At 38.0% G+C, this 23,431-nt stretch overlaps 2 protein-coding genes and 1 pseudogene across 2 annotated transcripts; all 3 read left to right on the forward strand.

The window, feature by feature from the left end:
• LOC137769898 (interferon alpha-1-like) lies at window positions 1-570 on the forward strand. The gene has a single exon (XM_068551995.1). The coding sequence runs from the start codon at window positions 1-3 to the stop codon at window positions 568-570; it is 570 nt and encodes a 189-aa protein (XP_068408096.1).
• A 4,008-nt stretch (window positions 571-4,578) lies between these two features.
• On the forward strand, window positions 4,579-5,546 carry LOC137770957 (interferon omega-2-like; annotated as a pseudogene).
• Window positions 5,547-12,294: 6,748 nt separating this feature from the next.
• Window positions 12,295-12,864, forward strand: LOC137769886 (interferon alpha-1-like). Its single transcript, XM_068551971.1, has one exon. It carries the CDS (start codon window positions 12,295-12,297, stop codon window positions 12,862-12,864), a length of 570 nt encoding a protein of 189 aa, XP_068408072.1.
• The last annotated feature ends 10,567 nt before the right edge of the window (window positions 12,865-23,431 follow it).

Genomic DNA, 23,431 nt, shown 5'->3' on the forward strand with positions numbered 1-23,431 from the left:
ATGGCCCCAACCTTGTCCTTCCTCCTGGTCCTGGTGCTGCTCAGCTGCAACTCCACCTGCTCTCTGGGCTGCGACCTGCCTCAGACCCACAGCCTGGCTAACACGAGGGCCCTGATGCTCCTGCAACAAATGAGGAGAATCTCCCCCTTCTCCTGCCTGAAGGACAGAAATGACTTTGGATTCCCCCAGGAGGCGTTTGGTGGCAACCAGTTCCAGAAGGCTCAAGCCATCGCTGTCGTCCATGAGACGATCCAGCAGACCTTCCGGCTCTTCAGCACGGAGGGCTCGGCTGCCGCTTGGGATGAGACCCTCCTGGACAAGTTCTGCACTGCACTTTCTCAGCAGCTCACTGACCTGCAAGCCTGTGTGATGCAGGAGGCGGGGCTGGAAGGGACTCCCCTGCTGAAGGAGGACTCCATCCTGGCTGTGAGGAAATACTTCCACAGAATCACTGTCTATCTGCAAGAGAAGAAATACAGCCCTTGTGCCTGGGAGATTGTCAGAGCAGAAGTCATGAGATCCTTCTCTTCATCAACAAAGTTGCAAGAAAGACTCAGGGGGAAGGAATGACACACACCTGCTTCAACACGGAAATGATTCTCACTGCCTAACAAGACCACACTTCCACCTGTGCTGCCATGTCAAAGACTCTCATTTCTGCTCTCATCATGCCCTGAATTGAATTAATTTGTCAAATGTCTTCAGGAATATTAAGCAACATGGTGTTCTACTCTACAGGCACTAGTTCCTCAAAGATGCCCATGCTGATCTATTTATCTATTTAAGTATTTATTTATTTAACTATTTACAAATATTAAAATTATTTTTGTTCATATATTATGTGCACATTTACACTGTAGTTTCAGAGAAAAAATATTCTTTGTATTTAGTCACCTTATTATTTTCTTTGTTCATTAAATTATTTTTGCTATAGAAAACTTCTTGTATGTTTATTATTTTAAAAAAATTACATCTTGGTGTACACACACACACACACACACACACACACACACAATGAATACTACTCAGCCATAAAAAAGAATGAAATAATGTCATTTGCAGCAACACGGATGGACCTAGAGACTATCATACTAAGTGAAGTAAGTCAGAGAAAGACAAATACATATCACTTATATGCGGAATTTAAAATATGATACAAATGAACTTATTTACAAAACAGAAACAGAGTCACAGACATAAAAAACAAACTCATGGTTACCACAGGGGAAAGGGGAGAAGGGATAAATTAGGAGTTTGGGATTAGCAGGTATAAACTACTATATATAAAATAGATAAACAACAAGGTCCTACTGTATAGCATAGGGAAGTATATTCAGTACCTTTTAATAAACCACAATGGAAAAGAATATGAAAAAGAATATATATATGTATAACTGAATCACCTTGCTGTACACCAGAAATTAATAAAATATTGTAAATCAACTATCCTTCAATAAACAAGCAAACAAAAAAAGAAAGTTAAAACGTTTAGCTTTCCTGAAAAGAAGAAAAAAACACATCTGATTGTAACCTGATTAAAGAATGCACAGTACAGTTCACTACCCATTACTATGTTATTCAAGTTATAAGTAAAAAGAGACTTCCTCTAAGCCAGGTTTTATGCTGCTCTCAGGACACAGAGGTGAATGTAACAAATTCAACTGTACTTTCTTGTATTGTTGATTTCTGTAGAGAAACCAGACTAAAAACAATAATCATAATTAATATTAGTTATATAAATGTTATACTGAGAAGAAGTAGAAAAAAATGAATTTCTCAGCAGTAGCTGGAGCAAGGTATGTCAGGAAATAATAACAAAAGCAGTCAATATCCTCTACATTTGAGGGGCCAACATCCAAGTGCAAATGTCCTTTGGAAAATGGATTTTTGAGCCTGCAATTTACAAGCAATTCCATGAACTGAAAGCCAAGGAACAGAAGTAGTTATGTGTGAAGAGTGAATAGAATGAGAAAAGGACTTAAAATTGACTCATAGAACCTTCAACTAGTAAAAGGAGGAAAGAGCCACCAGAGAGACAGAGGTAGAATGGCCATAAGTTAATAGGATAAAAGGGAACGGTGATAAGAGCCTATTTAAAAGACTAAAACTGCTTTCAGAATTGCATCATTCCAAACGTGGATTGAAACTGCTCAGTACATCGGGAAAATAGATGTCATTGGAGATCTTAATGAGAGCTGGTTTGGAGAATTAATCACCAGAAACCACACTGGAGGAAGGGTGAATAAGAGAAGAGAAGTTAGTGACAATATATATATCATCTGGGAGATCTGCCTTCTGAAACGCAGGAGAGAAATAAAGTGGGAACTAGAAACAATTGTGGATTTTTTTCTGCATAATTTTCTCTTTTTAAAGTATATTAATCTCTGGATAGATTTCATGGGTTTGATATATTGGCAAATCATATTAATATGTCTAATATTTTATTTATTTTAAATCATGACATTTAATTACTTACAATGATAATTATCATTCTTTTGATTAATAGGATGTCGAATGTCAGTCAGCTGCTCTGTGGATTGAAACCATCCACTACTTGGGGAAACAGATGAGAGGTGATTTGATGGAATTAATCAGCATAAACCATAATGGAGTAGGTGGAAGGGTGACAAGAGAAGAACTCCCATTGTAATTGTTTCACCCTGGGAATCACTTTACTTCTCTTACTCTCATCATAGTTATATTTACATTTGTTTTCCTTTTGCCTCAGTGCATCCAAGTGCAATGACAGCTTTCTAAGAAAGTTGAATGGAGAAGGAAACCAATGAAGTATTGAACATTATGGAAAATAATGGTACAGGCCCTTTATGTTTCCATTTTACCTCCTTATTTTGGGACTAACCTCAAGATAAAACAGAAAGTAATTCAGAAGAGCAAGACAACCGCTGCCCAGAAAAATACTAAATTAAAATGAACATATAAAAATTTAAAGACTCTGAAACTAGTAAGGCAAAGATGGCTAGTTTTCTCTAGCATCATGTACTTGCCTCACTGCCCTGCATTTTCACTGTGAGACAAAAAATGATGAGTAAAGAAGTTCAGCAGAAATGTAGTCACTGAATAATCTAGGGACAGTAATTAAATACTTCAATATAAGCTTCTAACGGTAAATCATCATTGAATTCCTGTGGCCAGCTCAGAAACTTAAGAACATAATGAGTATTCAAGAGTTTAATGAATTAAATTCAATACAGAAATCAACATTTAGCAAAGTAAAATTCATTTAAGGTAAAGGTGAAAAAAAAAAAAAGGATGACTTACCCAAACCCATGCTCCTTGCACACACACACACACACACACACACACACACGAGTGCATAATGTTTGGCTTGTGTCATCTGGAAGCTATGGAAATATTTGACACCTGAGTACCCAATGAAAAGAAGAGGGATTTTTCACAGAAACACTGTTGGGTCTAGGGCAGTTGATTGTTTTGGGGACAAAAGCAATTACCCTCCAGTAAAGTTTTGCTAAAAGTTGAAAGTGTGATGAGCTGACTCAATGGCAGCTCATTTAAAGAGTGAGTTAGTGAGAGTCAATTGGACAATGTGTGGCTTGTGTGCACACTGAGCCAGAAGGTGAGATTAAACATGTGCTAATGGGTGAGGGGAGGTGGTACCGTGAAGGATAAACATGTTGTGGGGCTTGGAATTAGAACTGAAATGCCCACGTGCAGCTAAAAAAAAGAAGAAACCAGCCATGGATATGGAGAACAACCTGAAGAGTCATTAGTAGGAACATGTTAAAAGAGTGGAAAATGCCAGTTGCATTTCTGGTCTTGAGGCCCTAGTGAAGCACTGCCACCTGGTCATACTTTCTGTACACAAAATCTGAGTGTATTATTCATTAATAATTTTGTCTTGAGTAATTAATGTGGACCCTAGATAATGATAAAATTGTGAACAAGACATAGACCTTTCTCCTAAGGGAGTTACTTGTCCAACAGGTCTAGTAAATCCTTTCTTTTGCTTTTGGCCGCACTACAGGGCATGTGGGATCTTAGTTCCACGACCAGGCATCAAACCCAGGCCCTTGGCAGTTGAGAGCGCAGAGTCCTAACCACTGGACCACCAGGGAATTCCCAAGTAAGTCCTTTCTTAAGAGGATAAATCCAGAGGACTGAGGCAGCTTGGCTGACAAAGGAAATAAAGAGGGCAAAACCAGAGCCCAGGATCAGAGGTAAAATTTTGTTCTTAGCAAGGAGAACTGTTTGCATACTTTTGATTTTAACCAAGAGACTTTTCTCATTTGAAAGCTTTCAATTCATTTACATTCAAACATCTGAAGATTTTCGGCAAATTAAACAGAAATGGTGAAAACAATAATCTAAATGATTGATGTCTTCTAATCTATTCCAATCTATTTAGAGCATACATAAAGGAAAGAAAAAAAAAAAAAGAATAAACATCCAGAAACACCCAGAAAATGAAACATTACAATATTATATTTAAGAGACATTTATAGAAAGGACTTCAGAGAAACTAGGGGCCAGGATTCACACAGACACACACCTCATCCAGGCTATCAGCATCCCCAAGATCCTCAATGCCCACCCTGTCTGATGGCCCACTTGGTGGTTAGCTGTAGCAGCACATGTTCCCTGGGCTGTAACCTGTCTCAGAGGCATGGATTGGTTCACAGGAAGACCTGATGCTTCTGAGACAAATGAGGAGGATCTCTCTAATCTCCTGAGTGAAGGACATCTCTGGGAGACAGTGGATGGCAGCCAGCTCCCGAAGGCCCAGGCCACCTCTGTCCTCCACGAGATGCTCCAGCAGATCTTCCGCCTCTTCCACACAGAGCGCTCCTCTGCCGCCTGGGACACCTCCCTCCTGGACAAACTCCGCACTGGACTGCATCAGCAGCTGGAGGACCTGGACGCCTGCTTGGTGCAGGCGATGGGAGAGGAAGAATCTGCCCTGGGAGTGACGGGCCCTACACTGGCCGTGAAGAGGTACTTCCAGGGAATCCATCTCTACCTGAAAAAGAAAAAAGACAGCGATCTTGCCTGGGAAATTGTCAGAGTGGAAATTATGTGCTCATTCTCTTCATATTCAAATTTTCAAGGAAGATTAAGAAGTAAGGTAAGGGACCTGGAGATGATACTCTTTAATATACTAAGTCACATTCCCACGTGTTCAGTCATTTTACAGAATCTTATTTCTCCTTTAGTCTTAGAATGCGTTGGGTTAAATTGCTCAAAATTGTGTTAAAATGTTGTTCTTAAATGATTATCTCTAAGGGCATCATTCCTCGAGAGATACCTACAATGATGCTATGTATGTATTAATGTATTGGGGGAAATTCTGGTTTCCTACTCAACATGTAACCAGCTTGGAAGTCATCATTCCCCACCTCATATCAACAACAACAAAAATGCAGGACAAACTGAAAAACAACAACTCTTCTTAGATGCGTCAGAGAACTGAGGTCACAGTGCAAGCTGCTGCCCTTATAACTGTGGAGAGAGGAGGATGCAGAGATCATGGCTTACTTGGAGCAGAACTGCTGGACAGGAACCAGAGCTGAAACTAGTACTGGTAGGAACACTTAAACTGTAATTGAAGAATTACTGGAGCATCCACATGGATGAACTTGAGATTTAAAAACTGACTGCAGGATGCCCAGTTTTTGAGGGCCCTACACGTTTGTGAGTCTTACCTTCAGGACCTCACCAGGTGCTCACTGTGAAGGTCAAAGAAGAACCTCCTGGTGCTTCCAGCGGAGGTAGGAAAAAGGAGATCATTTTGAAGCACTCTCAGTGTTCTGTTCCCCTTAACAAAGGCCTGTCCTCAAGGAAAGCTATTTTACCAGAGACTAACCCACCTCGGGGAAGGGAAATACCCAACTTCAACCCCCTACCACTTTTCGTGTCTCATAGGGGCAGGAAATAGGGTGGTAAAAAAAATCTGAGAAGCACCTGTGAAGATCACAGCCCAGGAGCACAGACTCACTAAAACACTGAGATATAATCGTAGGATTATATAAAACTTCACCCTTCCCCATACGTATCATCACATCAACTGGGTCCTGTACTATAGGGGATTAAGACTGAAAAGAACTGCAAATATCAGACTTTATTTAAGAACAAATCTCTAGGGAAATCCAAAGACAAAAGGGGAGAAAAAAGCATGGACAAAAGAAGAAATTTTAGTCTCTGACATCTACAGCTAGAGCAAACAGTAAACACAGGGCATGTCCTAGCAAGATAAATGCAAAACCTCATTCTAAAGGTCAATTTACCTCAGTTCCTTTTACCCAGTACATCATGTTCAGCTTTCAACAAAAACTTTCAAGGCACACTAAAAGGCAAAAGACACAGTCTGAGGAGACAAAGCAAGCATCAGAAGTAGACTCAGATATGGCAGAGATTTTGGAATTATCCTACCAGGAATTTAAAATAACTACCATTAATATGCTGAGGGCTCCAATGTATTCATATACTCGTTCATTTATTCATTCATCTACTTTATCTATGTCATACTATGTATCGTAGTTAAAATAGGTTTGTTCACATAATACCATGTTTACCTTTATAATATATTAAAATACAACAAAAATATACTCTTTTTTGTGAAATTGTTTTCTTGTTTGATTTATGAAATTCTTTCCCTGATGACTTCTTGGAATTGTTTATTTTTGAAAAAAAAGGCATAAATTTGCAACCCATATTGAAGAATGGATGATGAATTCAAATTACTCATTCATTTTTTCCAGTTGCTTATATTTAGAACTGCATATTTCTATGCCACATTATGTGGTTATTCTGGGGATACAGAGGAAAATAAAGCAATTGCAAAAATTCATTCTCTTGGAACTTTCAATTTTGAAGAGAAGGAGAAATAAAACATTAATCATGCTTAATGAATTTCAATTTTCTATCATCCTACAGTGAGAGGTAAAAGACAAGGGATTCTTTCACCAGAATCTTGAATGAGGGATATCAAGAAGGAGGAAAAAGTAGATGTATTCTATAAGTGCCTGAGAAGTATCTAAAGGCAGACATCCCATTGGTAGATGAATCTGTTGATCTGGAATCTCCAAAAATGTACATTGTTGTTATTAATTTGCAATTGTTTGTTGCAAATTTGCAAATCAGGGCATGATAATTGATGTGTTTACTGATGAGTGTAGAATGAGAAGACGACCTAAAGCTTATGAAGATGTTTAACTTTTAAGGCTAAAAGACAAGGAGAGGCTGCAAAGACCACAAAGATGGAGTAGCCAGTGCAGTCAGGAGACAATCAGGGAAGAATGATCTTCAGAAAGTATTGAAGAAGAAAACAAAGGGTGTAAAGATTGAGCAGTACATTTAGGGAAGGATAGGGCTAAACTATCCAGTGGATCTGGAAACACAGATGTCTTTGGTGATTTTAGTAAGATCTGGTTTGGTAGAAAAGTAGGCCAGAAACCAGACTGGTGTAGACTGAAGGATGAATAATGGTAGTGTGGTAAATTTTTTCCTCCCTCTTTTTACCTAGATCAGTCTTGCTAGAGTTCTATAAAATTACTAAACTTTTAAAACAAATTCTTGGTTTCTTTTATTTTCTTCATAGATTTTCTATTTCCTTGATTTTTGCTATTCTCCTTATTGTTTCCTTCTATTTATTTTATGTCTAACTGTTCTTGTGACTGTTCCTTTCTTAATTCCCTGTCTTCTCTTGGATTAATTGACCTTTCTCATATGATTCTATTTTCTGTTTTATCTCCATTATTGGCTTAATAACTATTCCTTTCTGTTTCAATTTTAGTTTTCTCTATACTGTTTACCATGTATTATTTCAAGTTATCAAACTCTACCTTTTGTGGAGCTTTCCATATATTGTAAGAATCTTTAGTATGCTTCATTTGTCACCCTTCTCTCCTAGGCTACTCTGCCATACCTATTACTGCTACATGTGTTTTGAACTGCTGGATACATTTTTATTATTTTTGCAGTAAACTGTCTAACACTTTTTCTTATTTTGTGTAGCTCAAAGTTTCCATCTGGTATCATTTTCTCCTTTGAAGAATGTCCTTTAACAATTCTTATAGGACAGGTCTGATCATGATGAACTCTCTCAGCTTCTGTTTCCCTGAAAAAGTCTTTATTTTAGCCTCAGTTGGAAGGATATATTTTCTGGATTTAAAATTCCAGGTTGTTTATTTTTTCCCCTTCTGCCGTTAAATATGTCTTTTAATTGACATCTACCTTGCATAATTTCTGATAAGCTATCCAAAAGTATTCTTATTTTTCTTTCTTTGCAATGTAATGCGCTTTTGATACGTAACTGCTTTAAAATTTTTTTCTTTATTACTTGTTGTCAGCAATTTTATAATGTGCTTTGCTGTGGCTGTGTGTGTGTGTGTGTGTGTGTGTGTGTGCTGCTGGGGATTCACTGAGCTTCTTGTATCCATACATTTGTTGTTTTAATCTAATTCAAAAGATTATCTGCCATTATTTCTTCTGATATTTTGGTTGACTCTTCTCATTCTTTTCCTTCTGGCATTCCAAACATCTGAAGCTCTTATCTCATTCCATGCTTCCTTTTGGACAGATTCTACTGTTGTGTCTTTAAGGTTACTGATCTTTACATCTGTACTTGAATTTTCATTTCAGTTATTATGTTTTTCATTTCTAAAAGTTCATATTGGTTTTTATTTGTATCTTCCATTTCTTTACTTCTCTATACTTCCAGGAAGAGAGTCAAGATAACTGTTGACAAGATAGCTCAAGGAGATATTTTTCTTGTCTCAGCATCACAGCCAGTTTTCTAGATGTTGATGGTAGTAGGACATGTTCAAGCCTTCTTATACATCATGAATGGAACTTGAACTGTCCTAATTCCCTTTAACAAATCTAATTTTATGTCAATTCTGTATTCCATCAGGATTTTATTTTCATCTATCATATAGCGTAAGAGTTTACACTGATTTCTGCTTAGATTGCCAGGTAATCATTCTGGAATCATTTTACTGAAAGTTAATTCCACCATTTGAACATCAGATACATCCTTTATCCTAAATCTAATTGTTACTAACAATATAAGAGTCTTAGAATTTATGTGTTTTAGTAATCTGGCTACCTAATTTTTCCCTTTGTTACATTGCTTTTTCTGTTATTATAAAACACATCTTCTTTTTGTGTAGAGATTGATAGCCAAGACTTCTACTCTATTGCTTCCTTTCTTTCTGATTAAATTAAGATTTGATTTATATGTAGGGCAATGACTTCAGGAAACTCACAAGCTCTTAAGGGATTAATAAGTAGTCAATTTGCAATGAATATAATAGTCAGAGACACTTTCTTCATAGGATGAAAAAATTAAACTGAAAATTTCTCTACCTCAATATCCAAAGTAAAGAGCAAAATTAGGTGAAAGCCAGGAAAAAACACAATAACATCCATCAACAAAATACAGAGAGCAAGAAAGTGTGTAATTTTGGCATGAAAATGTATGAGAATTTCAAGATATAAAATGTAAGTAATTATTTATGATGTGATAATAGGATTATGCATCACACCTAGATTCTGTTAGGAATTGAGATGTTTGGTTTTGAGGAATTCATTTAACTTCTCTGACCATCAGTTTTCCCAAATGTAAAGTAGGGTGGAAATATTCCTAGAGTTGTTTTGAGTATTAAACAAGAACATTTAAAAGCATTTAGCAGAGTATCTTCCACGGAGTGAGAGCTTAACAGATGGTGGCTATTATGTTTTCATATAGATCTACACGAGAGTAGTGAAATCTCCTACCCCTCTCTCTGTAACTGACTGCAAAACACTGACAGTCTAAACAACATATTTAGGAAGTATCCTGAAGAAATTAGACACTCTTAATATCAGGGATAAGTCTGAAGTATATGCAATCAGAAATTGGTGGCCTGTAAATATCTGGTACAGAGATCAGTCTCCAAAGGAAAGTTGAAAAAATTATATATATTTGAATAATATATAGTATATAATGTATGATGGCATGTATTATTGTATAGAACATATTAAAAATATATATGATATTTGCTGATTCTGATACCTGGCACACTTCCCCTTTCCTCCCTACTTTCCTGGACCCCATTCTTTCACTCCCATATCATAATCATTTCCTTCTTCCCAGTGAAGAAATGCCCAGTGTGCTGTCCTCACTCACTTTGCATTAACCTGTAATGCCCATTCATACAGCTGTTTCCTATTCCCTTGTGGTTTCTTGCTGTCAATTTTACTTGAGTATAAAACCACCAATTGAAAGCAAAAGTTGTGTGAAGTTCTAGGTTTCTTGGAAACTCCTATATGAGAGGACTTTTTCTTTTTTTTTTCTCCTGGTGAATATTTTTGGAAATGAGCGAATGCCCCCGTTACAATGATGTAACAGTAGCTGTAGCGAAAAGGAAATAGAAAGCAGGATCCATTTCATTCTGTGGGCTATTAAAATATTTATGAAGGAGGAGTGCCCCCTATTGGCCAGGATGGACAATGACAGCAGCCAATCTGAAGACCTGGCTTCTGTTCTATGCCAAAGTCTAGTCCTCTAGCAGGAGATTTTTCTTCAGAGCTAGAAACGCTTTTTCTTGGAAAGAACTGTCTCCATCAGTCTAAGAAGCCTGCTTCGTTAGCCTTTAAATATATACATTTTTGATGATGGATCTTTTTAAAAAAATTTTTATTGTAGTATAGTTGATTTACAATGTTGCATTAGTTTCTGCTGTACAGAAAAGTGAATCAGTTATACATATACATATATCCACTCTTTTTTAGAATCTTTTCCCATATAGGTCATTACAGAGTATTGAGTAGAGTTCCCTGTGCTGTACAGTAGGTTCTTATTAGTTATCTATTTTATATATAGTAGCGTGTATATGTCAATCCCAATCTCCCAATTTATCCCTACCCCACCTTCCCCTTGGTAACCGTAAGTTTGTTTTCTACATCTGTGACTCTATTTCTGTTCTGTAAATAGGTTCATTTGTATCATTTTTAAAGATTCCACATATAAGCAGTAGATATTTTTTTAAATATACTTTTTTAAAAAAAAGAGTGGTTAGGTTCACAGCCAGGTTGAGCAGAAGGTAGAGAGATTTCCCATATATTCCCTGCTCCTATATATGCATAGTCACCCCATCATCAACATTCCTCACCAGATGGAACATTTGTTAACACTGCTTCCAAGAGTGTGAAAATTAGTTCTTGGGGGTGTGAACACATCTTAGACATTACAATGGTTTGGGGAGCTCCAAAGTTCAACCTTGTCTAAAACCTTATTTAGTATTTCTTTTCTCTCATTGTCTTGTGAGATACACAAAATATATGCAAGATCAGGGCTACAAACCTATAGCTAACAGATGGCTGTGACTGGAGGCTTTCTCTCCATCCTTTCCTGCATCTTAGTCGTACTGTGAGAGGTGGGCTGTGCATACTTCTTGCTGCCATTGGCTGTCTTGTGGACGTTGTTTACGTTTAATCCTCATCACTGCTGAGTGTGATGTGGGCCTTGGGAATGAAATACAAATAGTTTCTATTCCATGATTTAATTCTATTAAAGTTATTCAACACATCAATCATTATGTCTAGTGCTAAACAGATAAAAAATGTTGACAATATCTTGATGAATATCTAGCAGCTGGTGAAATTAATTATTTTCTCATATGAGTTAAAATTAAAAGTTAAATACCAAAATAAATTTAAAAATAATTTAATTTTCAATTGCTCTTAGCAGTTTTAAATAATTTAAAATATTTCATAACATTAAAATTACTATGTATTTTTAGAAACTGTTAACTTGCATATGTAATTTTCTATATTACAATTTATATAATTAAACAAACTTGTAAGTCACTCAGCAAATTTAGTTATAAAGTTGTGCCAATAGTTTTTAAATTTAACTTGTAGCTTAACATTTTTATTTAGTCATTCTTAATCCTGCATTGAATAAAAAGAGTAAACTTTGCACTTCCTTTTCCTATGTACAGAATAGAGATATCCATGGAGTACATAACTACATACACAGGATATACATGTTATCAAAATTTCATGGGGGGGGCAATTAGGAAATAATATCTAAAAAGGCTCTGTGGGTAGGGGAGGAGTCAATAATGGAAAAAAATGGTTGAGAAACACTGCTCTAACCCATTTGGAGAGTGCAAAATGAAAACTAAAAACAGAAGTAGAAAGTAAGAAGAAACATTCAGAAAATGGAAATGAATATGTCCCTATTTAAGACCCAGGCCTGAAGGAAGGTCTTCAGAGAACCTAGAGAGAAGGGTTCACACCTCAGCCAGGCCAGCAGCATCTACAAGGTCCCTGATGGCCCCAACCTTGTCCTTACTCCTGGCCCTGGTGCTGCTCAGCTGCAACTCCTCCTGCTCTCTGGGCTGCGACCTGCCTCAGACCCACAGCCTGGCTAGCAGGAGGAACCTGATGCTCCTGCAACAAATGAGGAGAATCTCCCCCTTCTCCTGCCTGAAGGACAGAAATGACTTTGGATTCCCCCAGGAGGCGTTTGGAGGCAACCAGTTCCAGAAGGCTCAAGCCATCACTGTCGTCCATGAGACGATCCAGCAGACCTTCCGGCTCTTCAGCACGGAGGGCTCGGCTGCCGCTTGGGATGAGACCCTCCTGGACAAGTTCTGCACTGCACTTTCTCAGCAGCTCACTGACCTGCAAGCCTGTGTGATGCAGGAGGCGGGGCTGGAAGGGACTCCCCTGCTGAAGGAGGACTCCATCCTGGCTGTGAGGAAATACTTCCACAGAATCACTGTCTATCTGCAAGAGAAGAAATACAGCCCTTGTGCCTGGGAGATTGTCAGAGGAGAAGTTATGAGATCCTTCTCTTCATCAACAAACTTGCAAGAAAGACTCAGGAGAAAGGAATGACACACACCTGCTTCAACACGGAAATGATTCTCACTGCCTAACAAGACCACACTTCCACCTGTGCTGCCATGTCAAAGACTCTCATTTCTGCTCTCATCACGCCCTAAATTGAATTAATTTGTCAAGTGTTTTCAGTAATATTAAGCAACATGATGTTCTACTCTACAGGCACTAGTCCCTCACAGATGCCCATGCTGATCTATTTATTTATCCATTAAATATTTATTTATCTATTTTAATATTTATTTAACTATTTATAAGATTTAAAGTATTTTTATTTTTATAATATTTTGAGTACCTTTACCTTGTGTAATATAATATGTTCTTTATAATTAGTTTATTTTGTCTTGTTTATTAAATTTTTATTATAGATAACTTCTTGTATTTGTTTATTCTTTAAAAAGAAACACCAAGCCTGATTGTGCAACTTGATTAAAGAAATGGATGTCACAATTCATTTACCCATCACATTATATTCAAATTAAAAGTAACAACTGACTTTCTGTAAGCCAGGTTGGATGTTGCCCTCAGGATATAAAAGTGAACACAACAAATATAGCTCTTGGTCTCTGGTTTCTTTGATTTTTGAAGGGAAAGAAATCTAAAAATAATAACCATACTTAATGCTATAATGAGAAGACGGAAAAACAAATGAATTCTCTCACCAGAAGCAAGAGTGGAGAATGTCAGGAAATAAAAATAAAAGCAGTAGATATCCTCTCTAGTTGACTGGAAGACATTTAAGTGCAAATGTCATTTGCAAGTTGGATATGTGAGTTTATAATTTAAAAGGAATGCTGTAGCTGGAGGTACCTTATCTGGCAAATGAAAGCCGGAAACGGAGGTAGTTGTGTGGGGAGATAGTGAAGAGTGAGAAAAAGACTGAAAATTGATTCTGAGGATCTTTCACCTTTAAAGGGAGGGGAGAGAAGAGCCACAAAGGAAACAGAGGTGGAATGGCCATACATTACAAGGACAATAACAGACAACAGTGATAAGAGTGTATTTAAGAAAATAAAGTGCTTAGAAGAAATCAGTGGATTCATGGAAGATGTGGATTGAAACTACACAGTACACCAGGAATACAGATGGCATTGGCAACCTTAATGAGATTTGGCTTGGTGGAGTGAATAAGCGGAAACCACAATGGAGTAGGCAGAAGCGTAAATCAGAGAAGTTAGTGACTCTGAGGTGGAGAAGGAAATAGTGTGGGATCTGGTAAATAATGTCGGTTAGTTTTTCCGTGCATAGTTTTCCTTTTTACGTAGTATATCTTTTTTCTAAATGATTTTATGTAATCGAGGTACTGGCAAAGCATATTAATGTGTTTAATATTGTATTTATTTTAAATCATGACTTAATTACTTACAATGATAATTTATCTAAGTTAATACTACTTTGTATATCAGTAAGCTGCTCACCATTTAAAAAAATTCATTAGGCAGGAATAGTTAACTAATTCAATCCCTCATCAAAAAATCTAATTACTACTGATAATGTAATGTTTCCTGGAATTATTGGCTTTATTAGTTACATTACTTAACTTTCATCATTGTGACACTGGTTACTACAGCAACTTTACACACATTTCATTTTATATTACAGCTAGATATGAAAAGAATTCTTTTATATTACTACTTGGTAATTTTTCCTAATTTTATGAATATCACAATCTTCTGTGGATTCCAAAATAACAAAAATTATACTGAACATAAAGACTGACAGACTTCCTTCAAAAAGGGAAGTGGGAAACTGGATCAGGCAACCTCTTTCTCAATACTTAATGTAAAGGAAAAAAAATAGTCAAAACCGTCTGAAAATATAACATGAACCATGGAAATCCATAGAGCAAGAGAGTGTTGCGTATAATTCAGGAGTAAAAACAGATTTAACAATGATAACAGAAATCCAGAATACAAAGCTCAAATAATCACCCGTAACTCACAATGAAAAATTTTTCATTGAAATTCCATTCTGCTTGTACACGTGTTATGTCGCGAAACCCACATAATCTAAGCCTCAGTTTTTCCATAAATAAAATGGGTTCAAAATATTTATAGATTTTTTAATGAATACTAAATGAACTCATGCGTTTTAAAGCATTTAGCATCATATATTAGAATAAGGAATTAAAATATACTAGGTATTTTCCTGTTTTCCTTCAGACAGTTGTATATGAGAATATTATATGTCTCTTTCCATAAAATTCTCAGGAACTGTGACCTACTTTTCAGTAACTGACCTCCAAAGGAGGCAGCCTAAAAAAAACAGAATTCTGTCATGAATTTTACAGAAGGATGAAAAATTGTCATTTCGTTCCTCATTTCAAAGAAGTGTCTTGTTTACATTCAGAGATGAAATGGTGGCTTGTATTGATATCTGAGAGACGGGAATAAATATTTAGATAAAGGGCAGAAGAACATGCTGTCTATTTAATGCTTCTGGCACCTGGCACATTCCCTCCCTCTCAGCATTCCAGGATACACTCCCATATCACAATATTTCCTTCCCCTCCAAGGTAGAAATTCTCACACCATCCTTCTTATTCACTTTTTACCTCTTCACCATTCATACAACTCCCTTCTGCTGTTTTTTCAGCTTAATGGTTTTCCTAAAAAGCAGAACAACACAAGAAGAAAGCAAAAGTTAAATAAAACTTCTACGCTTTGCAGAAACGTCTGCAAGAGAGGCTTTCCTTAATTTCAGCTGAGTATGATGTAATAGTAGCTGTAGCTAAAAGGAAACAAAGCAGGATCCAGCTTATGCGTGGGAAGATGAAACTCCCTCAGGGAAGACAGCCCTCAGGTGGCTAAGTGCAACAAGAGCAGCAACCAAGACTGGAGGACAGGCCTCTGATCTATGCAGAAATCCTACCACTTCCTGGGGATGTCCCTTCATGCTACAAAAAGGCTTCTTCTTGGCACCAATTAATTCTAATGCTGTCATAAACTTGTTTCTTTACTCTTTGTTACAAAGAGAAAGAGTCTCCAGAGTCTCTGGCTTCAGGCAGGGCATGGACTCTTTGGGATCAGGCAAAGGGACAAAGATGTGTCCCCTGCCTACAACCCACTATGCAGACCAGAGCCTCCCTTTGAATTACTCCTTCCATGTACAACAAAACAGGCAGAGCTGCCAATCTGGACATGGAATTCAATGATAACCAGGAAAACCTCAGGTTTATAATGCATTAAACAACTCTCAACAATAAAATTTTAGTTTCACAGATTTATTCCAAATATGAGACTTCAACTATTATTAAATAGAAAAATATTCTCATTGTCACTCTGAATAACAATCTTGACATCTATTGTACTCAGTAGTAAAAATTCTGCCTAGGTAGCAAAAGAGAGAAGCTAAGAAGTGTGAATGAATAGTATCTGAGAGCTTAGTGACATTTTTAAAAATTCAAATGTATCAATTTTGGTATAAGTTGAGGGGAATTTCTGTAATCAATATTTTCATTGAGGTATTTCACTGGGGAGTATGTGTGAATTGCTGAGGTAGCAGGGAGGTCCTGCAACTGTGTGTGTGTCTCCAATCTTTTCCTGAGGTTACTCACTCAACATTTGGATTTGCTGTTCTCCAACTTGGAGTTGGCCAGGGCCTTAGTAAAATTTCAACAGACTTTTGTCCTTTGCTGTCTTGTTCTCCCCTCTGGAGGAGGGGCAGATGGAAACATTCAGCAGATGGAGAAGGCTTGGAAACATTTGGCTTCCCAGCCTGTATCGGTCAGGGTTTTCCAGAAACAGAACCAGCAGGAACCAGAGAAAGAGAGATATTGATATTTTAAGGAATTTGCTTAGGTGATTGCAGAGGCTTGGCAAGTCCAAAATCTGCAGGGTAGGCTGCAGGCTGGAAACCCAGGGAAGAGTTGCTGTTCAAGTCCAAAGGCAGTATCTGGCAGAATTCCTTCTTATTCCTGGGAGGGTCAGTCTTTTTCTATTAAGGCCTTCAACTGATTGGATGAGGGCCGCCTGTAATATGGAGGGTAATATGCTTTACTTAAAGTCTACTGATTTAAATGTCAAATTCCTATAATCTCATGTAAAACCTACCTTCACAGAAACATCTAGAATAGTGTTTGACCAAGTATCTGAGTACCATGGTCTAGCCAAGTTGACATATAAAATGAACTATTACATTGTTCCTCCCTAATTCATGTCTTAACACTTTTCAAATATTATTCCTCTTCCATTCTTTGATGGCTGCTTATGTATTTTGTATATTTTACTTAATTTTCCTTATTTTGTTGGCTTCTAGGCGAGGAAATTCTGAGATCAGGCTTCATTCAGCCACCTTGCCAGGCAAGTCTCTGTAGCCATGTCCTGTTTCATCTGAAGTTAAAATTTTGTATATATTAAAAAATAACCACCTTTTTTTATAGGTTAGCTATTTCTCATGAGCTTACAAGGTTACCGTGGGCCTCCTCTCTCCTTTTTAAATCTAATCTTACTGTCAATTCTCCATTCCATCAGGATTTTACTATCACATATGGTATGGGATGAGATTTTATTTTGATTTCTTCCTAGATTGCTAACTAATCATCCTAGAACCATTTATTGAAATGTTTTTCCATCATGTTAACATCAGAAATACCTTTTATCTTAAATCTAATTAATACTGATAATTCAATTTCAGAATTGAAATAATCTGTTTACCTAATTCCTCTCTTTATCACACTGTTTTTAGTATTATTACTATAACCTCATTTCATTTTCTAGAAAAGATAGGTATGCTAAGAATTCTTCTATTCTTTAACATTATTTGCATTCTCCCTGATTAAATTTATATTTCATCCTCAATGTGGAGCATCAATTTTATGAAAATCACAGGCTCCTGGGGATGCACAGATAACCAAACTGCAATGAGTATAATAGCCTGGGACAATTCCTTTATAAGATGGAAGACTGAAACTGGATCAAGGAAGTTCTCTTCCACAATATCTAAGGTAAAGAACAGGTGGAAACCAGCAAAAAAGAAATAAAATAGTATGTACCAATAAAAAGAAAACAAGGAAGCAAGACGTTTATTTAATTTTGGGATCAAAGCATATTTTAAAACTTAATAGAATTCTAAAACATGAAACTTTTTCAATTGCCTATAATATGCAATATAGAGTTCTGTATTGAATCTTGATTCTGCCAGCAATTATGTGTGATCCTAGAAAATTCACCTAACTTCTCTGAGTCTCAGTTTTCTCAAACGTACAATAAGGTGAAAATATTCTAAGAATTATTGTACTAAACTAACACATTTTAAAACACTTCGTAGGCTATTTTCCACAGAGTTAGGGCTTAAATATGGTAACTATTTTCTTATTTTTTCATATAGATATCTATCAGAATAGTGAAGTCTCCCACCTCTTTCTCAATACCTGCAAAAACATGACAGTCTGAAAAATGGAATTCTGTGAAGTGTTCTGGAGAAGACTAAAATATAGTCACTCTTCACATCAAAGGTAACATTTATATTTTCAGTTCCAAAATGGCGGCCTAAATGAGCCCACCTGATGTCAATTCCCCTAGAACTGGCAATCTCCCCTTTGTTAGGGGAACCACTGACCAAAACTGCCCACCCTGGCCAGGCAAGATAGTAGCCACATTTATAGCCACAGTAACATTTATATTTTCAGTTCCTAAATGGCGGCATAAATATCTGGAAGAGAAGTTAGTTTTCTAAACTGAAGTGAAATATGTATAGTATTAATTTGCAGATTTTGATATCTGGCTCCTTTTGCCCTCCCCTCCTTGCTTTTCTGAATCACATTCTTTTATTTTCATACATACCACAGTTACTTACAGGCATAGCTCAGGGTATTGTAGGTTCAGTTCCAGACCACCACAATAAATCTATCTAGACCTCAATTAGCAGAACTAGAATTTAACATCCACTGAAACATATATTTTTCTCTCTAAAATTACCCTCATCTCCACTAAACACAGCCAAATCAAGACTAATTTGTCTGCAAAACAAGTCTGGTCAATTGATCATATAGGCTCCTCCAAACTGGCTGAGGTAGAACTCCTCAGAAGGAGTCTCAGACTGAATTCCCAACAGGCTTCTCAACGCCAGGAAAGTCATGCCCAAGGCCTGCCATCAGGCTCTGCCTCAGTGGATTTCTTAGTCCTCAAAATATTGAGATTCTTGCACATGCCAGGAGACAGTCTTTCCCATTCACCTGATAAGTCTGCTCAGAACCCAAGAGTCCCCAATTTCTGGAGGGACCGGGCAGAGAGAAAAGAAAAATGTTTTAATTCTACCCACAGGTGTAGTTCACCAAAATTGCTGTAAATCATAACCAACTTGAGGGGAAGGGCTTCCCTCTATCTGGAAAACACACATAAAAACTAGTAACTTTCCAGACAAAACCCATAAAAATTATAACCATATTCACCAGTTCACTCAGTAACCAATCTTTTTGTTTTCTTTTTATGAAGCCATCAGGTTTTCCATTAGGATACCTTAATTTCTTACCCTGTTCAGCAGTATAATCTGACATTTATCAGAGACCTGTTATTGTCAAAAGGTCCTTCCTATGAATCTTCTTGAAGATGAAGCACTTTTGCAAACGCATCAGAGTACAACAAACATTGTCTATAAATGACAGAGGACTTAAAAAGGCATGGTTAAGCACCTGGTTACAATGTAATCCATAAAGAAACTTGGTTACAATAACTAGAATTATAACCGATTATAATCTTAACCCTTAAAAATCTTAATCTTTGGCAAAAACCAAGAAGCAAGTAATTGTGCATTTCCTGATTGGAAACTTACACTTTAGTCTTTCTCTCCTAAGAAGGCAAGGGTAGGTAAACTTAGGCCCGCCCAGCAATTAATGTTTCAATATTTTATCCTATTTGAAATGACCTAGATAGTCAATGAATTCTCTTCATTCAACTTCGTTTAGTTTCAAGTTACCAAAATCTGGAGAGACTATTTTAGATAGACATTCCCCAAACATAATTTATTTCTACAGAGTTTACCTAAAAGCTCTTCTTTCTCCTTTACTCTTAGAGATCACAGATGATTAGAGAGATTAGAAGATTAGAGATCCCAGGTAGATCATTTACATCTCAGAGGCATAAGAGAAATACCAATTCCTTCTAGAAAGCTGGCTTAACCAATTACAAAAGGCTCACTTAGATACAACAGCGGAGCCATTAGAGACCATTGTTCTCCAGATCTCTTGGCAGCCCCCATTAACCAAGGACAGCCACCACAAACTAGTAGACAGCCAGCACAGGATTACCCCTGCAACTTTCGGGCCCCGCATGCTAGTGGACAGCCTCTGCAACTTTCCATTACCCTTCCTGTATTTTCCAACATCTCTGTGCTCATGGCAGTTTCCTCCGGCTCCTGGCTGGTCTGCCAATTGTTGGGCTGCACCCCACAGGCCTACAAGTCCTGTGCTTGTCCAGCTTCAAGACTGAAGAGCCCAGAGTCAGCAACAGAGACATCTATGGTTTAATGGACGGGGAAGCTTACACGTCTGAAGCAAGGTCCTGGAGTGACACTCCACCGTGTGCGGTGCGCAGTGGGCCAGACTTGGTGGCAGTCTTCGATCCTGTGGGGGGAAGGTGTTCCAGGAAGGGGGACCCCTTCCAGGGCCTGAGAGTGGGCTCTTGTCTAACGCTTGGAAGTGAATTGTCCAAGGAGACACACGTGCTGACAAAGCAAGAGACTTTATTGGGGAGGGGTGCTCGGAAGGAGAGCAGCAGGGTAAGGGAACCCAGGAGAACTGCCACGTGGCTCACAGTCTCAGGTTTTATGGTAACGGGGTTAGTTTCCAGGTTGTCTCTGAGCAATCATTCTGACTCAGGGTCCTTCCTGGTGGCGCGCCCATCGTTCAGCCAAGATGGATTCCAGTAAGAAGGATTCTGGGAGGTCGGTAGGACATATGGACTGGCGTTTCCTCTCTCTTTTTGACCTTTCCGAAAATCTTCTGGCTGGTCGTAGCTTGTTAGTTCCACATTCCTTACCAGGACCTGCTGTTGTAAGATAACTCATGCAAGTGGCTACTATCTTGCCTGGCCAGGGTGGGCAGTTTTGGTCAGTGGTTCCCCTAACAAAGGGGAGATTGCCAGTTCTAGGGGAATTGACATCAGGTGGGCTCATTAGTTACCAGGGAAACCAGTAGAGGGGCACGCCCCTCACCGCCCCTTTGATAACTAACTAGCTGGGGCCTGGTGCAAGTACATAAGAAGGTCAGTCATGTGCATAGGGTGTAGGTGAAGAAGCAGGCACTGGTGGGGCAGGGGATGTACAGAGAGCAAGAGAGCAGCCATCTTGAGTGGCCTGACCACACACATACATACGTTAATTTAAAAAACACTTTATTGCTATAAACTACTAATGGTCATCTGGGCCTTCAGCAAGTCAGAATTTTTTTGCCGGTGAAGGTTGGAACAATCCTGAAAATTAAGGCGATGTGACACAGAGACATGGAGTATGCAAAAGCCGTTAGAAAATGGCACTGATAGACTTGCTTGACATAGGGTTGTCATAAACCTTCAATTAGTAAAAAGTGCAATTATCTGTGAAGTGCGATAAAGCAAAGTATGCCTGTACTTCCTCTCCAATGTAGAAATTCGCAGTATGCTCCCCTCATTCACTCCTCCTTCACCTGCACAAGCCATTCATACAGCTGTTTCCTGTTCCTTTATGGTTCTGGCCACCAATTTCCTCTTAAGAGTACAAAGCCACAAATTAAAAGCAAAAGTTGAGCGAAAGTTCTGGACTTTTCAGAAACTCCTATATAAGAGGTTATTGTTTTTCTTCTGATGAATATTTTTGGGAATGAGGGGATGTCCTTGTTACAATATTGTAACAGTAGCTGTAGCAAAAATGAACTGGAAAGCAGGATCCATTTTACTCTGGAGGCTATTAAAACACTTATGGAGGAAGAGTGCCACTTAGTGGCCAAGAAGGACTAGGACATTGACCAAGTCTGCAGAGCAGGATTCCTTCTGTTCTAGGCAGAAGTCTGTCTTCTTCCACTAGCATTTTCTTCGGAGCTAAAAGAGGATCTTTCCTGGAAAGAACTGACACCAATAACTTGGCTAAGCCTGCTTCCTTAGCTTTGCATCTTAGAGAGGCAAAATACTCCCAGCTTCAGGCAGGACATGTCTTTGGGCTAAGGCAGCTGTGTGGAGAGAAGGGTTAGAATGTGTTCCTTGCCTCCAGGCTGCTCAGCTGGCCAAGCCTCCTGAATCATTATTTGCTTTACATACTGTAGGACTCTTGGAGGCTTAGAGCCTGCCATTCTGGGTGTGGAAATGCAAGGGGAATCAGAGGAAATAGCTCCTGTTTGAAGGTGCATTAACTCTTTCTTAAGAGTATGTTGTCAGTTTTTCAAATCCATTCCCAGTATGAGATCATGTTGCTTGACTTTACAGTTAGGAGAAAATTCTCAATGTCCCTTTGAATAATGACTGCACTTGCATCCCTTCCACATTGACTCAGTAGTAAGAGTGAACACAGACATACATAAAGGAATTTCAGAGAATACAATTGTTGCCAACTGACAGCCTGGGATATGTCTATCTGGGTAGAATTGAGAACGATTAAGGTAATCCAATATTGTAATTGGCTAAGTTAACCAGGAAGTATGCATGCGTGCATGCATGTGTGTGTGTGTATGTGTGTGTGTGAATTGCTCAGGTAGCAGGGAAGGGCTTCAATGTAGTCTAGATCTCTCAAATCTCTGCCTTAGGTTACAGACTTCGTAACCAATTGACAGATGAGAGGGCTCTCTAATTTACATGTTAAATAATTTTTGTCCTTTGTCTTTCTATCTTCCTTTACCACTTTGGGAGCCCATTTCAGGGCAGGACAACATGGACATTTTTTGGACTCACTTGGCTCTGTCTTTGTGGCTGCTTAACATCTTTCAAATACGATGATTCCTTCTTTTCTATGGTTGATGCTTTTTTAAGGTTTAACTTACACTTTGCCATTTTGTCAGCAGAAACGTCACTTCTCTTTTTTCACTTTCATGACATTCAGAATTACCTTTGTTTTATTTTTGCCCACAAACAGCTCTCAAGTTTTGCTTTCTAGGAAAGTTGAAATGAGAAACAAAAAATCTCAAGTCTTGAAAATCATAGAAAATAAGGTGAAACCCCTTTGCCATTCTTTTACTTCCCATTTTATTAACCTCAGGATGAAATGGAAAGTAACTATGGCCAGTAAATCACTATGTAAAAAATAAGTTCCTAAATTTTTTTGGTTGTTATTTAAATTTAAAACAAGACATCATGAATAAGTAAAGGAAACCCGGCTATTTCTCTCTGACATAATCTGGGCCTCACTGCTCTGCGTTCTGAGCACAAGGCAGAGATGGACAAACAAATAAGCCCAGTAGAAATACGTAGACTGAATGAACAACTGAAGGTCGCTAGTTTCTGTGACACAAACTTCTAATGAGAGACAGCATCATCACTGAATTCCCTACAGCCAACTCAGAAATTCTGAGCGTAACAAAAGTTCAACGGTTTAAAAGAGTTGAACAATAAAAGCTGTACTGGCAAAATAAAAATTGTCTACTAAAGGTGAAACAATTGCAATT

This window comes from Eschrichtius robustus, chromosome 10 (genome assembly GCF_028021215.1).
Source record: "Eschrichtius robustus isolate mEscRob2 chromosome 10, mEscRob2.pri, whole genome shotgun sequence".
NCBI lineage: Eukaryota > Metazoa > Chordata > Mammalia > Artiodactyla > Eschrichtiidae > Eschrichtius > Eschrichtius robustus.